Source organism: Thamnophis sirtalis, unplaced genomic scaffold (genome assembly GCF_051295495.1).
Source record: "Thamnophis sirtalis isolate CommonGarterSnake01/CBP01778 unplaced genomic scaffold, rThaSir2_p1.2 scaffold_13, whole genome shotgun sequence".
Lineage (NCBI taxonomy): Eukaryota > Metazoa > Chordata > Lepidosauria > Squamata > Natricidae > Thamnophis > Thamnophis sirtalis.
In genome coordinates this window covers 47,474,864-47,491,437 of record NW_028261393.1, presented here as the reverse complement: position 1 = coordinate 47,491,437, position 16,574 = coordinate 47,474,864, and the positions used below count along the sequence as shown (strand labels likewise).

The 16,574-nt window shown below is 42.6% G+C and overlaps 1 protein-coding gene across 1 annotated transcript; it reads left to right on the top strand.

The window, feature by feature from the left end:
* The first annotated feature begins 3,186 nt into the window (after positions 1–3,186).
* TMEM35A (transmembrane protein 35A) lies at positions 3,187–8,798 on the top strand. Its single transcript, XM_087727517.1, has 2 exons — positions 3,187–3,657; positions 7,868–8,798. The coding sequence occupies exons 1-2, from the start codon at positions 3,538–3,540 to the stop codon at positions 8,252–8,254; spliced, it is 507 nt and encodes a 168-aa protein (XP_087583643.1). The 5' UTR covers positions 3,187–3,537; the 3' UTR covers positions 8,255–8,798.
* The last annotated feature ends 7,776 nt before the right edge of the window (positions 8,799–16,574 follow it).

Genomic DNA, 16,574 nt, shown 5'->3' with positions numbered 1-16,574 from the left:
CTTATATACTGCTTCATTCGGCTTTCAGCCCTCTCTAAGCGGTTTACAGAGTCAGCATATTGCCCCCACAGTCTGGGTCCTCATTTTACCCACCTCGGAAGGATGGAAGGCTGAGTCCACCTTGAGCCGGTGAGATTTGAACCGCTGAACTGCAGATAGCAGTCAGCTGAAGTGGCCTGCAATACTGCACTCTAGCCACTGCGCCACCTCGGCTCTGGTGGGTGTGGCATGGCTTTGTGATGTTGCTTTGTGGGCGTGGCAGGGGAAGAATACTGCAAAATCCCCACTTCCTCCCCACTCCAGGGGAAGAATACTGCAAAATCTCCATTCCCTCCCTACCCCACTAATCTGCTTTCCAGCTCGATTCTCCTGTGCAAGGCAACAAAAGAAGACCCAGCCGATCAGCTGGGACTCGGGAGGCAGCGAATAGATAGGGGCGGGGCCAGCCAGAGGTGGTATTTGCCGGTTCTCAGAACTACTCAAAATTTCCACTACCGGCTGAATATCATCTCTGATCCCCAGAATATCATACAGGAAGTGTGCATTAGATGCATATGTGTTTTGCAAAAAAAAAAAAAAACCTTCTTACTTTTAAATTTTTTTTATTTCATTGAAGAGTTTCATAAACAGCTTAATGATTGGTACAATGCCATCAAATTGGACACCTGAAAGCGATACAATGGTCAGATTTAAAATCAAAGTTACAGTTAACTTTGTTAAACTGGCGTCTATTCCACAGAAGGATCTAAACGGATCCTTATTGTACTCCAGGATCCCTGGGCATGTGGAGAAATCTACCGGATGGATCTAACATTTGAAATCTTGTGAATAATCAATCCATCTTCTACGTCTGAAGGCCAAGGAGATAAGTTGAAAAGGAGACAGGCCACGCCTAAGGGAATCTATCAAGAAATGGCAATATCCAGTGAGTAAAAATTTCAGTATTCAGTATTACTGTCAATCCTTATGTTGAGGGAAGCAGACTTCTTATACAAAACAAGCCAGCAGTGAAAATAGGTATATTTGATAAAGGTTACAAGCCTCAGTTTTTTCCCCCAGATCTTTTGAAAAGGATTCAGAATTTTTTTTTCTTTTGCTAAGAATATGTCTGCCACCTGCTGTTCAGTTAAGTACTTATATTAATAACTTTTAAATAATAAGAATTCAATTGCCGGTTGAAATGCCTTTGTTAGTAAATCAAAACCAGTCGAGTAAATTTATGCAGTGTTGAAAGCTGAATTTTAACAGACCTCAATAAATTTGCTTGCTTCAAAAGCAGCAAGTGTTTAGTAAGCCTCATATTCTTCATCTTACTCCTGGATTTTTCTGCTTCCAAATACAGGTAAATCCTCGACTTATCACAGTTCATTTTTGAGCAAAGTTCAACAGCTCTGAAAGAGTGACTTATGACCATTTTTCACAGTTACAACCTTTGAAGCGTTCCCCCATGATCATGTGATCGAAACTCAGATGCTTGACAATTGGTTCACACTTACGACCATTGCTGCATTCCAAGGTCATTTGATCTGCTTTTGCCACCTTCTGACAATCAAAGTCAATGGGGGAAGCCAGATTCACTTAACAACCGGGTTGTTAACTTATCAATTGCAATGATTTACTTAATAACAGTGGCAAGAATGGTCGTAAAATGGGGCAAAACTCACTTAACAAATGTCTCACTTAACAACAGAAATTCTGGGCTCAATTGTGGTCATAAGTCGAGAACTACCTGTATAGCTCTCTTCACAACAGGATAATCATTTTGTGACCCGGATCCATAAATGCTCCCCAAATTTTCTCTTGGAGCTTCTTATGATTATTGTCACCGAACATTGGGGGTATGGTTCCCTTTTATTTTAAGGCACAGATGCACAAAAACAGCAGCATAAAACTTTGGACAGACTTAAAATAGCTTTTAAAAATATAACAACCCTTTTCGGACTCTGGAAACAAAACCAAAAATCCCATTGATGGTCATGCATATCATTACCCAGTTTTCAGGCTGCTTTTGTGGACTTCTACAGAGTTGGCTAGAATAGAATAGGGTAGGGTAGGGTAGGGTAGGGTAGGGTAGGGTAGGGTAGGGTAGAGTAGAGTAGAATAGCATAGAGTAGAGTAGAGTAGAGTAGAGTAGAGTAGAGTAGAGTAGAGTAGAGTAGAGTAGAGTAGAGAATACAGAATAGAATAGAGTGGAGTAGAGTGGAGTGGAGTAGAGTAGAATAGAGTAGAACAGAGTAGAATAGAGTAGAATAGAGTAGAATAGAGTAGAATAGAGTAATAGAGAAGAGTAGAGAATACAGAATAGAATAGAATAGAGTAGGGTAGGGTAGAGTAGAGTAGAGTAGAGTAGAGTAGAGTAGAGTAGAGTAGAGTAGAGTAGAGAATACAGAATAGAATAGAGTGGAGTGGAGTAGAGTAGAATAGAGTAGAATAGAGTAGAATAGAGTAGAATAGAGTAATAGAGTAGAGTAGAGAATACAGAATAGAATAGAATAGAATAGAATAGAATAGAATAGAATAGAATAGAATAGAATAGAATAGAATAGAAAATACAGAATAGAATATAAAGAGTAGAGTAGAATACAGAATACAATATAAAGAATAGAATAGAATAAAATACAGAATACAGAATAGAATATAAAGAGTAGAGTAGAGTAGAGTAGAGTAGAGTAGAGTAGAGTAGAGTAGAGTAGAGTAGCAATAGCAATAGCAGTTAGACTTATATACCGCTTCATAGGGCTTTCAGCCCTCTCTAAGCGGTTTACAGAGTCAGCATATTGCCCCCAACAACAATCCGGGTCCTCATTTTACCCACCTCGGAAGGATGGAAGGCTGAGTCAACCCTGAGCCAGTGAGATTTGAACAGCCAAACTGCAGAACTACAGTCAGCTGAAATAGCCTGCAGTGCTGCATTTAACCACTGCGCCACCTCGGCTCTTCAGAGTAGAGTAGAGTAGAATACAGAATACAATATAAAGAATAGAATAGAATAAAATACAGAATACAGAATAGAATATAAAGAGTAGAGTAGAGTAGAGTAGAGTAGAGTAGACTAGAGTAGAGTAGAGTAGAGTAGAGTAGAGTAGAGTAGAGTAGAATACAGAATACAGAATACAATATAAAGAATAGAACAGAACAGAACAGATCAGGTTCTTAGCATTTACATCAATGGGCATCCAGCTGTTCTGCAGCTTTCTTGAATGGCCAGAGAGCTTTCATGGACAAGGACAAGCCTTTTACCATGTCAGAGGGTGGATGAATGCCATGACCAGCTCCCACCGTCTCTTCCACCACCTTCCCTGCCTCTTGTTTGGCAGATGCCAGCTTGCCAACGCTGTGAAAAAGCGGGACGTTAGGACCCAGAGGCGGCCAAGCCAAAAGAGGCATCCCATCTCTGCTTTGTGTCATCCTCCCGGATTTCTGCAGCCTTCCGCTCCTTCCCCCCCACCCCATCTCCTTCCATGGTGACTGACCACCCCTTGACATAGCCAAGGGATCGGAGCAAGCTGGGAAGCCGCCCGCAGCATCCTGATCCGAATGGCCTCCCCCCGAACTGTCACCATCGTGGCCCTCTCGGTGGCCCTGGGGCTCTTCTTTGTCTTCATGGGGACCATCAAACTGACCCCCCGGCTCAGCAAGGATGCCTACAATGAGATGGTGAGTAAATACACTGCTGGGGGTGGGAGACATTTTGCCAGCTGGCTACCCTGTTATTGTAGGAGTTTGGGCACGAATGACAGCAACGATTGGGGAAATGCAAAAAGGGACCGAATATGTACCACCCAACCCTCTCGTCTTCCTTTGCTCAGGAATCTCTTCCCCCTCCTCCATTTGCAAGGTTCCTTCGGTCCCTTCTTCCTAAGGCAGGTTCTCTTGCCATCCGATGAAGAGGGAGACAAAACTGGTAGGCTGTAAAAGAAGGGAAGGGGAAAAAGCAGTTGCAGAAGCATAGAAAGGCAGTCTAGAGCAGAAAGGACCTCTTCATTATTTCCAGGAAAAAGCAAAGGGGAGATGATTTAAATGGTTTTGGCGTCGGAAGGGATGAGGCAGCAGAGGGCTAGTGATGGATGGGGTTTTTTTTGCCAGAGGCAGAAGAGAACTTCTTCCACACCTAAGGGATTGCTTATTAGAGCGAGGAGAAGGTGGCCCACATCAATCTAGAAGACCCCCCCCCTCCCCTTCCTCCAGCGTTGTTGTGACAGACTCACAAATCGTCCCATTATTTGGCTTCCGTATTCCCGATAACCTGTTAACAGGGACCCACATGGCTCAGGTTGCCTGCAGCTCAACGCCAATGTTCTCCCTCAGAGAAGCTTCTAGAAAATGACAAATCAGGGTCTTCCGTCAGCCTGGACTAGGAAGCTGAAAGGAGAGAGGCATTCCTTGTCCATCAGAAAGCTGTTTCCAGCTCGTTCTATGTGGTTGTTTTTTTTCAATGAAGGAATCTGGTGGTGAGATCCAGTTGCGTGACAATGCAGACAGTCAAACCATGAAGAGGTTTCTTCTTTTTTTTTTGTCTGTTCCAGGAGGTCACTCATAATGCAGTAATGTTCACTCATACGACATTATGGAAATAGCCAGACTTGTAATTTCTGGGAACAAACAATAATGGAACTTTCTAGCATGGTTATTTTTTTTCTCTTCTCTTTCCTTCCATTCCATTCCATTCCTCCTTCTCTTCTCTTTCCTTCCATTTCATTCCATTCCTCCTTCTCTTCTCTTCCATTCCATTCCATTCCTCTCCATCTTCTCTTCCCTTCCCTTCCTTTCCTATCTTTTCTCTTCTCTTCCCTTCCATTCCCTTCCATTCCTCTCTATCTTACCTCCTCTTTCTTCTCTTCTCTTCCCTTCCCTTTCTTTTCCTTCCCTTCCCTTCCCTTCCTCTCTATCTTCCCTTCCCTTCCTCTCTATCTCTTCTCTTCCCTTCCCTTCCCTTCCTTTTCCTTCCCTTCCCCTTCTTATCCTGATAAGTCTTGTCTTTATTTGTATTTCCAAGAGCTTGAGATCACTGGTCAACTGAACTGCTTTTTTTTTCTTTTTAATTAATTATATTTGCACTGGCGTTGTAACAAATATTCCCTTCACTCATTGTTGTACTCATCTGGTTCACACTGTGTCGTATGGTTTGGTTTTGAAGTTATGTGACATAATCTTTCCATGATTTGCAAGAACATGTTCGATGGCATAGTGTGATGTAAGGATTGTGGCTAAGCTCACAAACGAGGGGCTTAACACAAGGTATAAATCTAGTCATTCGGACCAACAGAAGAAGGGAACAACCTCTGACTTCTCATGATGAATGAACGCCTCTTGGGCAGGATGCATATCTCATTTCAACTAAGATACTAGTACTTGTTTGTGATTTAGTGTATTGTCTGCCACTGTGATTCGAAAGGCAGAGATTATGCTGTGACTTTCTGTGTGAACCAGTCAGCTGCGTGCTACAGTACTCAATAAAAACCATAGTTAAGCATATCATAGCTTCACATGTTGTACAAACAAGAGCACTGTGGCACCATTTTTTTCAATGCATGGCTAGGAAAGGATGATGTGTATAATAACACTGCAGGTTTTTCAGATGAAACTTAATGACTCTTCCCCCCCCCCCCCCAACTCCTTATTCTGAAAAAGAGTTTTACAGCTTTAGGAAGTCTGGGTTGCTTTTTTTGTATTTATATTTGTATTTATTTATAGGTGCGCATCATTTTTTTTAATGGTTATAAGAATTCCTCTCTGCAGCTACTTCATTCACCCACCCACACATAAATACATTCTGTTGATTTGCCCACCCAATCCAATTTCTTTTCCCCAGGATGAATTATGTTTTGTTTTTTTTATACAATTTCCATTCTTTAAACCGTACACTGATTGCACAGGGACTGTAATAACAAGAATCTGTTCACAACCTGATATTATTTTATATGGGACGTTGGTGGCCTCTCAGAATATAAGACATTTATTGCTGTAGTTGCTTCATCCAGGGGCATCCGGCTTTGTCTGATCTTGGAAGCCAAGCAGGATGGGAAGCTCCCGGGGAAAGCTGAGGTGGAAAGCTGGAGTGGGAAGTCAGGAAGGAAAAAATCCTGAGTGAATGCAAAGATGAATCATCTCCATGCAGTTATCAGGAAAGCTGCCTGCCAATGAGGTCAGAAGCTCAGCTAGATTCAAAAGAGATCTTTCTTTCAAATAAATTTTATTGATAGTAGCACAGTTGTCCAGCCTTTTGGTTTGCCTGCGCTGCATTGAGTGAAGAGAAATCATTTGGGCCGTATATAAAATATAGTTAACAAGCTTTTTCTTTCTTTCTTTTTGTATTTTTGTTATCTCATGGAGCCAATTACTAGCAATCCAGGGCCACACGTTGCCATGGGCTGTGGGTTGAACATACCTGCTCTATATGCTCCACATAAATAGTCAAAGTGGTTTTCAGTAGCTGATGTATTTGACAAAGATTGCTCATGAACCATCCCTGAGAGCTGAATAAATTATTATTACCTTATCCATCCATCCATTCCAAGATTGTCTACTGACTATTTCAATGCAAGCATCCATCAAGCCATCCATCCGTCCATTAACCCATCCATCCATCCATTCATCTGTTCCAAGATTGTCTACTGACTATACCAATGCAAGTGTCCATCAATCCATCCATCATTCTATTGATCCATCCATCCATTACAAGATTGTCATACCAATGCAAGAATCCATCCATCCATCCATTCATCTATCCATCCATTCTAAGACTGTCTACTGACTATACCAATGCAAGCATCCATTAAACCATCCCATTCATCCATCCATCCATCCATCCATCCATCCATCCATCCATCCATCCATCCATCCATCCATTACAAGATTATCTACTGACTATACCAATGCAAGCTTCCATCCATTCATCTATCCATCCATCCATTCTAAGACTGTCTACTGGCTATACCAATGCAAGCATCCATTAAACCATCCTATCCATCCATCCATCCATCCATCCATCCATCCATCCATCCATCCATCCATTACAAGATTATCTACTGGCTATACCAATGCAAGCTTCCATCCATTCATCTATCCATCCATTCTAAGACTGTCTACTGGCTATACCAATGCAAGCATCCATTAAACCATCCTATCCATCCATCCATCCATCCATCCATCCATCCATCCAAGATTATCTACTGACTATACCAATGCAAGCTTCCATCCATTCATCTAGCCATCCATTCTAAGACTATCTACTGACTATACCAATGCAAGCATCCATTAAACCATCCCATCCATCCATCCATCCATCCATCCATCCATCCATTACAAGATTATCTACTGACTATACCAATGCAAGCTTCCATCCATTCATCTATCCATCCATTCTAAGACTGTCTACTGACTATACCAATGCAAGCATCCATTAAACCATCCTATCCATCCATCCATCCATCCATTACAAGATTATCTACTGACTATACCAATGCAAGCTTCCATCCATCCATCAATCCATCCATTATTGTATCCATCCATCCATCCATCCATCCAGATTGTTTACTGACTACACCAGCACAAGAGTTCCATAGGAAGTTCTCCCTCCGGAGAAACTAGAATCTAAAACCTTCTTCATCTAGCCTAGGTATTCTGCCACTGAGCTTTAGTCCCCTTCTCCAATCTTATCATACCAAATACAGACGGAAGAAGATCCCTTTGTTCATTACTGTACGTTTCCTCCTCCTTCCCATGTGATATGATTGGTATTTCCTGTTTGACTGGATCCAGAACCGATCCAAATGGTGCCCCCTCTCCTTCCCAAGGGGGACATAATAAACCATAACTCGGGTCCAAACCAGTCGTGAATGCTGTGCTCGTCTTCTTTTGCTTACAGAAGCGGGCCTACAAGACCTATGTGAGAGCACTGCCGATGCTGAAGAGGTTGGGAGTCAGCTCCATCATTCTCCGCAAGAGCATTGGAGCCCTGGAAGTGGCCTGCGGGATCGTCATGACCCTGGTCCCGGGCCGCCCCAAAGACGTAGCCAACTTTGTGCTGCTGCTGCTGGTGTTGGCCGTGCTCTTCTTTCATCAACTGGTGGGGGACCCCCTCAAGCGCTACGCCCATGCCTTGGTCTTCGGGATCCTGCTCACCTGCCGTCTGCTGATTGCACGCCAGCCTGAAGACCAGCCTCCGGAGAAGAGGACCGTGACGGTGAATGGGGAAGAGCAGCAGTTGCTGGCAGACGCAGCCCCAGAGAAGGGCAAAATCAAAGTCTCCTAGTAGGTGTCTTTGCACGGGACCTACGGACCCTCTTCACAGCTCTCGGCGCGGAAGAGCTACAACAGAGCAACCTGTTTCTTTTTTGTCCTTGATTGATTGGTTGGTTTTTGGGAAGGGTTCCGTTTTGGAGCATGGGGAAATCCTTCAAAGAGGCCAGTTAAATTTTAACCTGGCTTTACACACTCTGAACCTCTACAGCTGCCCTCTGCTATATAGCCCTCCACCTCCCACACACCAGTGTGTCATCATCATATATCGGATCTATAAAAAAAAAAAAGAAATGTGTCTCTTTGTATCGAGCGTGTAAATGTCCACGTGCATCTGTGTCTCTTGTGTGCGTGTGTGAAAGAGGTGGACAGCTGAATTGCTTTGCCTGAATTGCCTCTGTGCCAAAATGCAGTCCTTCAGGGACAGGGGGGGGGGGGAAATCCAAAATTCCCAATGCTTATTCACTTTCCAGGTTCACCTACTACGCCAAGCAATGCATGCCTCCACTCTTTCTCAGCTGATAATAAAGGATCTTGCAGAGACCATAATCCATCCACCAGGCCTCTTCTCTCCCAAGTCTGTCTGTTGGTCGTTGGCAAAAGAGCAGGGGCTATTCCCCATCTGTCCCCGTGTAAATTTGCTTCTTTGGCCATCCTTTCTTACTCACAGAAGTCACAGTTTAAGGCCGTGTTTTTCAACCAGGGAGGCTTTAAGCAGTGGTGGGATTCCATATTTACTACTACTGGTTCTGTGGGCATGGCTCAAGGGTGGGTTCCTACTGGTTCGGACCAGTTCAGTTGAACTGGTAGTACTTTGGCGGCCTGGGTTGCTGGAACTGGCAGTGACCCAAGCCTGCCACGCCCTTAAACCAGTTCTCCTAGCGGTGCTGTAGTTGCTGGCATCTTGTTCTTTGCTTCTGCGCATGCACAGAGCAAATTTTATTGCATTTAGTGGTCAAATGCCCACGCGCACGAGCCAAGCAAACACGTTAGTGCACAATTGCACGTGCACCAAACCAGCAGTAATGCCAGAAGCAACCCACCCCTGGTGTGGCTTTGTGGGCATGGCAGGGGAAGGATATTGCAAAATTCCCATTCCCTCCCCACTCCTGGGGGAAAGTTATTGCAAAATCCCCATTCCCTCACCCACCCCACTAACCTGCTTTCCAGCTCCGTTCTCCTGTGCAAGGCAACAAAAGAAGATCAGCTGGGTGGCTACGTGGGCGCGGCCAGCCTATTTTCCAGTTCTCAAAACTACTCAAAATTTCTGCTACTGGTTCTCCAGAACCTTTCAGAACTGGCTGAATACCACCTCTGGCTTTAAGATGTGTGGACTTTGATTCCCAGAATTCCCCAGGCAGTCCAAGGGTTAAGCCACACTGCTTTCAGGTGATGCTAACAGCATGTGATCAATTTTCTCTTCTGGGTAGGTCTCCCTTCTTAAGCCAAGACATTGTGAGCTCTCTGTGAATGGAGAGGTTTTTATGGTCCAATATGGGATGAACCCGAAAAGCGAGTCTCAACTATCAAGAAGAAATACATTTTTAAAAGCTATGTATAAGTACATGTGTTGCTTTATTCATATTGTCTGGTTTGCATTCTCCCCCTGCTCTTCTCTTCCCCAGCCCTTGCCCAATTTATAAAAAAAAATAAACTTTTTGAAATTTGGAGGAAATTTGCTTTTTTGTTTTAAATTATGGGACGTTGCAATTCTTTGCATATACATTTGCACACCACCACATGCATAACTGTATTGGTTTTTAATCATACCATGTATTGGTTTTGGAATGACAGGAAGCAGAGTCATGAACCCCGATAGGTAGCTGCTATCAATTCTGTTGGAACATACTGAAATGTGTTGAAATGACACTGGAGAAGATCTGAGAATAAGTCCTAAAGGTAACGTTTCAAAATGAAAAACAGCATAGTCAAAGGTGTTTGGGAGAATATGACGTATTCATCATGTATGGTACATTATTTGTAATATGTGCTCGTAGTCAGGGTTCCAACAGATGCTTTAATTGAATCATTAGCCTCGAGCCAAGCTTCAAAAGAAATCCAGTTATTTATTAGGAGCTTCATGTCAGCGTGTTCCCAAGTGAAGCCAGCTCTGACCCCACATAATTTATGGACCCAGTCACAACCCTTTTTTCCCTCCTCCCCCCATGTGTCATCAATCACATTTGCCAACAGGGCATTTTCTCGGGTTGTAGAGATCACTCCCCTCCAGCCACTGTAAGGAATCCTGGGAGACAGCCTTGAAAGAGATAAGTCTGGAATGTGCATTTGTCTTTTGCTGTCCTGCCGTTTCATTGATTTCCTATCCCCCCCACTTTCCTATGGCAACTCGAGAGGAGGCCAGGGATGCTTTGTGAGTTGACACTCATGACATCATGGGGCACATGTTGTCACTGGAGGGCTGTGACCATAGAGCTATGTGAAAATATGGGGCTATATTGCCTGTTATCCCAATGAATGAGGTTGCAAAATATTCCTTCCAGGAAATCACTGTTAAAATGACTTCATGACCCTTGGTCACATGCCTCAAAGATATAAGATTCTCTACAAGCAGCAGGTTTTTTTTTTTTTTACATTAAGACTGAACAAGTATTCTCTGTGGACGATCCATGAAACATGGCCGTCACTTCTTTCCATTAAATACTGATGTATGTTCATATCAAGATTAAGAGGGAAAAGTAAGTCTGAATTTTTCCATGCCATACTTATCCCATAGAATATTGGCCAATATATCAAGAGATTCAAACTCTATCTGCAGAAGCCAAGCATTAAATAAATCCATGTATTGTCTCTGGAGCTGTTTCAAACTCCAGTTGGAATCTCTGAAGTTCTCAGTCATGACGAATATGCTCAGTTTTCTGTGCTGAGTTCAGTTGATTTGGGCTAACAAAGGTTTGATAATACCACAAAAATGTAGAGTAACTGGCAAAAAAAAATCGCAATGGCTTTTATGTGCTGTATGCCATTTGCAAAGTTTTTTGAGAAATGCTGAACAAGATTGCTGTCCAATGTACTGAAAAGTTTGCCCTTGTACACAAATATACCATTTCCTATGGTTTGGATCTAAAAGCAATTGAATTGCAAACTTTCAGCATTAAGGCAAATTGAACTTAACATACTGGGTATAAAATATAGAACATAATTTCTTTTACGAAGTATTAGCCAGTTTTTAAATGAATATTTGGCCATTTAAAAACCAGAGCAATAAAATTTTAAACATTCAGTGTCTAGAATATTTTCTGCATATTGGAAAAAAAGACATTTTAGTGTAATTTTGTAGAAAGACCTCATATATTGCAATCCTGTATAAGTTTTCTCATAAGTAAAACTCACTGGATCTAATGGGGTTTGTTTCTACACTCCTGCTTTACTCCTTCAGTGTCCAAAAAGTTGCTTTTTGAGTGTAACCAAAGATTTGTAGTTTAAATCAAATTTGAATTTGGGATTAGAGAATTAAGGCAAATTGGTCTTTAGGAAACTCTCTGTGGATCTGTGTAAGAAAGCCCAGTTTGATAATCGTGCTTATAAATTATGAAATCTCAATACAGATAATCCTCAACTTATGACAATTGAGCCCCAAATTTTTGTTGCGAAGCGAGACATTTGTTAAGTGAGTTTTACCCCTACTTTATGACTTTTCTTGCCACAGTTGTTAAGTGAATCACTGCAGTTCTTAAATTAGTAATATAGTTGTTGAATGAATCAGGCTTACCCGTTGATTTTGCTTGTCAGAAGGTCACAAAAAGGGGATCCCCATGACACCAGGTTACTGCAAACCGTCATAAATATGAACCAGTTGTCAAGCATCTGAATTTTGATCATAGGGAATGCTGTAATGGTCGTAATTGTGGAAAATATTCATGTCACTTTTTAAAGTGCCGTTGTAAGTTTGGTCACTAAATGAACTGTTATAAGTCGAGGACTACCTTTAATTCAAAAATAGTTCAGCAGAATGGGTGAAAAATTAGGTTTTCTGTCTCTGATGGGAGAGATTAAACAACAGTTTTACTTGGCCTCAGGCTGTCCAGCAATTTTGAACTAAAAGTCTCTTTCTCCGCCCAAAAAAATCTGGTTGTGTTGGCTCAACAGGAGGAGGTGCTGTTATCCATCATATTTGGAGAGTATCAAGGGGTGGCGGTGATGAAGATCTGTCAGATTGCAATGACCCTAATCTCAATCCATATGCCAGAGATTAATAGATATCTGTGGAACATCTGGTTGGGAAAAGCTGCTTATAAAGAGTGTCCCTTCCAGCTTCATTTTTCACCTTTTGTTCCTCTTTTGCCTCAGAGCTTCCAAGTTCTAAGCTTTTTGGAAGGAGAAAAGGAGGAATGAAAAAGCCGGCATCCTGCATTACCATCACAACACATCCGTAGATAATGCCAGTCCAGTCCAAACGACCGACAAAGAAATTGAAAAGGTTCCAGACTTTTATCTCTTACCAATAACGAACATAACGGTGACTCTTAAGTCATGAAATAAAAATATATCTACTTGGGAGACAAATGACAGGTCTAGACAAAATAAGAAAGAGACATCACACTGGCAAGAAAAGTGAATATTGGCATATCATTATTTTTCCCACTTTTAACATGGCTGTGAAATCTGTAGACAAGCAGAAAGGCTAACCAGAGGAGCAACTGGGCTTTTGAAAGGCGATAGTGCAGAAAATTGGTGAGAATATCGCTTAGAATAGATAAATAATACCAAGCAGCTCACTGAAGCACTAATAAGACCTTGATACAGGTAATCCTCAATTTATAACTATAACTGAGCCCAAAATTTCCACTGCTAAGCAAGACAGTTGTGAAGTGAGTTTTGCTCCATTTTACAAGCTTCCTTGCCACCGCTATTAAGTGAACCACTGCACAGTTAAGTGAATCTGTCTTCCCTGTTTGATTTTGCTGGTCAGAAGGTCACAGAAGGTGATCACATGACCCCGGACACCACAACCGTCATAAATACAAGTCAGTTGCCGGCTCTCTGAATTTTGATGGCATGATCTTCTTGAGGATGCTGCAATGGTTGTAAGTATGAAAAACTGTCAAAAAAATTTTTTTTTCAGTGCCTTAAACCAGGGGTGTCCAAACTTGGGAACTTTAAGACCTGTGGACTTCAAATCCCAGAATTCCCGGCTGGGGAATTCTGGGAGTTGAAGTCCACAAGTCTTAAAGTTCCCAAGTTTGGACACCCCTGCCTTAAACGAATGCAAGTGTACTTGAGAAAAATAAGAATAAAATAAGGTATTTAGACGCCATCACTACCGAAGCTTGCAGCAATTTCTGCTGACACAAACTCGCAGCAACACAACGTCCATCGCGTCACTAAGAGCCAAAAGCGACAACAATTTCCAATTATCCATAGCAAATAGTCCAGTGTCGCGCATGCGCGCTTTCCTTCCAGGTTCCGCCCGGCTCTTTTAACTCCGAAGACTCGGGTGACGTCATCCTTCTACTCCGGCGTCTGAAATTGATAAGACAAGAGGAGACGAGAGAAAGCGCGCCTGCGCCTGCTCACGGCGAATCAGCGACGCTCCGGGCCGACAGTGGCAGCCGCCTAAGCCAATGGGAAAAGGTTCTGGGCGCGCCCCCCCCCCACTTCTGGCGTCCGGACGACGAGGTGCGCCTGCGCATGGGAGGGGCGAAATTTTTTTGAAACGGACGGCGGTTAAAGAGAGAAATTTGTCGCGGCGGTTGCTGTGGCAGCGGAGCGGCCTAGGTAAGGCCCTGAGACGGCAGGAGCCGGAGGGAACGGACGGCAGGAGCTGGTCGAGGAGGGCCTGGTGAGAAGAAGGAGTAAAGGCGGGAAGACTGGTTGGACCCGGAGGGCCGGGTGAAGAGGCGCCCCTGAGGTCTTTTGCACCCGCGATATCTTCCCCCTGTGGGTTGTCTGAGCCAACGCATCTTCTGCCAGGCCGGTTCCCAGCGTTCAGACGGGACTGAGCCGGGAATAACTCTCTGCCCGGCCCTCAGGTAACGTTGGCCCCGGGTTCGATTCAAGGCCCGAGCCGGTTTTGAGGCTGGGCTGCAGCCCGGCTGACTTGTTGGATTCTGGATAGGTGGGGGTGGGGGAGAGGCTCTTTTAAACTCGCCCATACCGGACTCTTAAAATCCCCCCGGGGCCGCCTTAACAGCATTGTGGGGCCCCGAGCAAAGCAGTGTACTGGGGCCCCTACGACAACTACTCCCAGGGATAAAAATGTAAATAAGGTTAAACACATATTTATTTTACTGGGGGTGGGGAGGGTGCACTGAGGGATCTCAACCAATCTCATTGTACATATGTTGTATGCTGACAATAAAGAATTATTTATTATTAGTAGCATGGGACCCCTATGCTCATGGGGCCCATGGGCAAGTGCCCATCAGGCCCATGCGTTAAGACAATCCTGAATTCCACCCCCTCCAAAATATGAGAAAGGTGCCTTAGAGGGCAGCCCAGTCCACCCCCCCTTCCCCCCCCCCTCTCACCCTTGCAACCTTTCCCAATCTGGTGCCTCTCTAGGCAGAGTGTGACGACTCCTGTCATCCAGTTCTTGCCTTGTTGCAGTTTTTTACATTGTATGTTGTATGTAGATGACATTTCCCCCCACCCCTTCAGGGGTTGTTAGATCTTTTGGTTTGCTGAGGATGTTTTTGAAGGGCTTGTGTGCTAGGAGGATGGGTAACCTCCATCTCACCTTAGGCATCTTTTTTTTTAACTATTACCATTTGGCAGACAGTACAGGACAATAAAAACAAGGACAAATAGGCTGAAAAGCAGCTTCTATCCCTGAGCAGTAACTATATTGAATTCTACAGTATAGCGCAATATTAATGCAATATCAGGGGTTTTCAATTCAATTGTATAGAATGTGAAGGATGTGTGTTTTTGTTTTATTTTTTTATAGTTTTCTTATGTATGATATACACTGAAGACGGCATTGTACAAGGTGCAATGACAATAAAAACTAAACCAAAACCTGGATAGAAGGAGCTGGGAATCAGCATTAGGAACAGGAAATTTTAAAAGTCCTTGGTGGGATAATTTTTATTTCTGTCATATTTCCCTGATAATAATGGTTGCCCACCTTCTGGCTAATAAAATCTACCTTTGGGTGTATTTAGCTGTGTTTGGCAATGAACTTGTAGTTGTTAATGTCGTTTATTGAATATATGGATTGTTTGTGTCTGTACCTATAAAAATATTCTGCAAAGTTTCTTGCTTTGCCTGTATGATTTGGTGATTTGTATTTTCAGATAGACAAAAAAAGCTGCTTTTGCAAAACTTAAAAGTGTTTTTCTCTTCCAAATTCAGGAGATAGGTCTTTAGCTCTAGTCTACACAGACTCAGGGGCCTGAGTTGCTAGGCAACTTGCTAATCAGGAAGAAGTGAAAGAATTTTGTACCCCGACATTCGGGAAAGACTGGAGTAGGGGAAATGTATGTATAACTTAATTGAGAAACTTTATTGTCACTTTGTACACTAATCGGCACACATTAAAATGAAATTTTGTTGCATACAGCTCTCAAAGGATCAGCACCTCCAATATACACTACAAAAACATGACAAAATAAATAAACAATTATGCATATACTCACATATAATACAGAGAAATCAGCACCTCCAATATACACTACAAAAACATGACAAAATAAATAAACAATTATGCATATACTCACATATATAATACAGAGAAATAACACAATCTAGTTCGGATGTATAGATGTACATGGCAAGAAAAATGAATCTTATAAAGTATGCTCCAATTTGGTGGTTTAGATGCATTTGTGTTAAGTGAGCATTGTTTTATTATAATACTGTTAATTCCTCAGAGCCTTTGAAAAGTGTAGTTGTTTATAAATTGTACAAAATAGATCACGGTGTCAAACTCGTGGCATCACATTGCTGTCATGTGACGTTTCATGATTATTTTTTCCTTTGAGGTGGGCGTGACCTGTGCATGATACATCCAGCCCGCAGGCCGCCAGTTTAACACCCCTGAAGTAGATGATATATTGGGACTTGGAGTTACCATAATGCCCCTCCTAGGAATAAGGATCATTGTAGGAAGCTGTAGTACTAAGGCTGATACTAGAACAGAATTGTTTATAAATATTGACACTATTTTATAATAATAGTATTAATATACATGTAAACATTGTTCCTGACTGCCTCTAAGAAAAAGAAAACATTTTATCTCCAGTTTGGTTTGTTTGTTTTTTCAGTTTGCTCAGGAATGCATTCCCATAGTTTGATTTCATCATAGCATTGTTGTGAGTTTATAATCCATTTCAGATGGCTTTCTTTCTTTTCCAGGTAGTTCTTTTAATGTG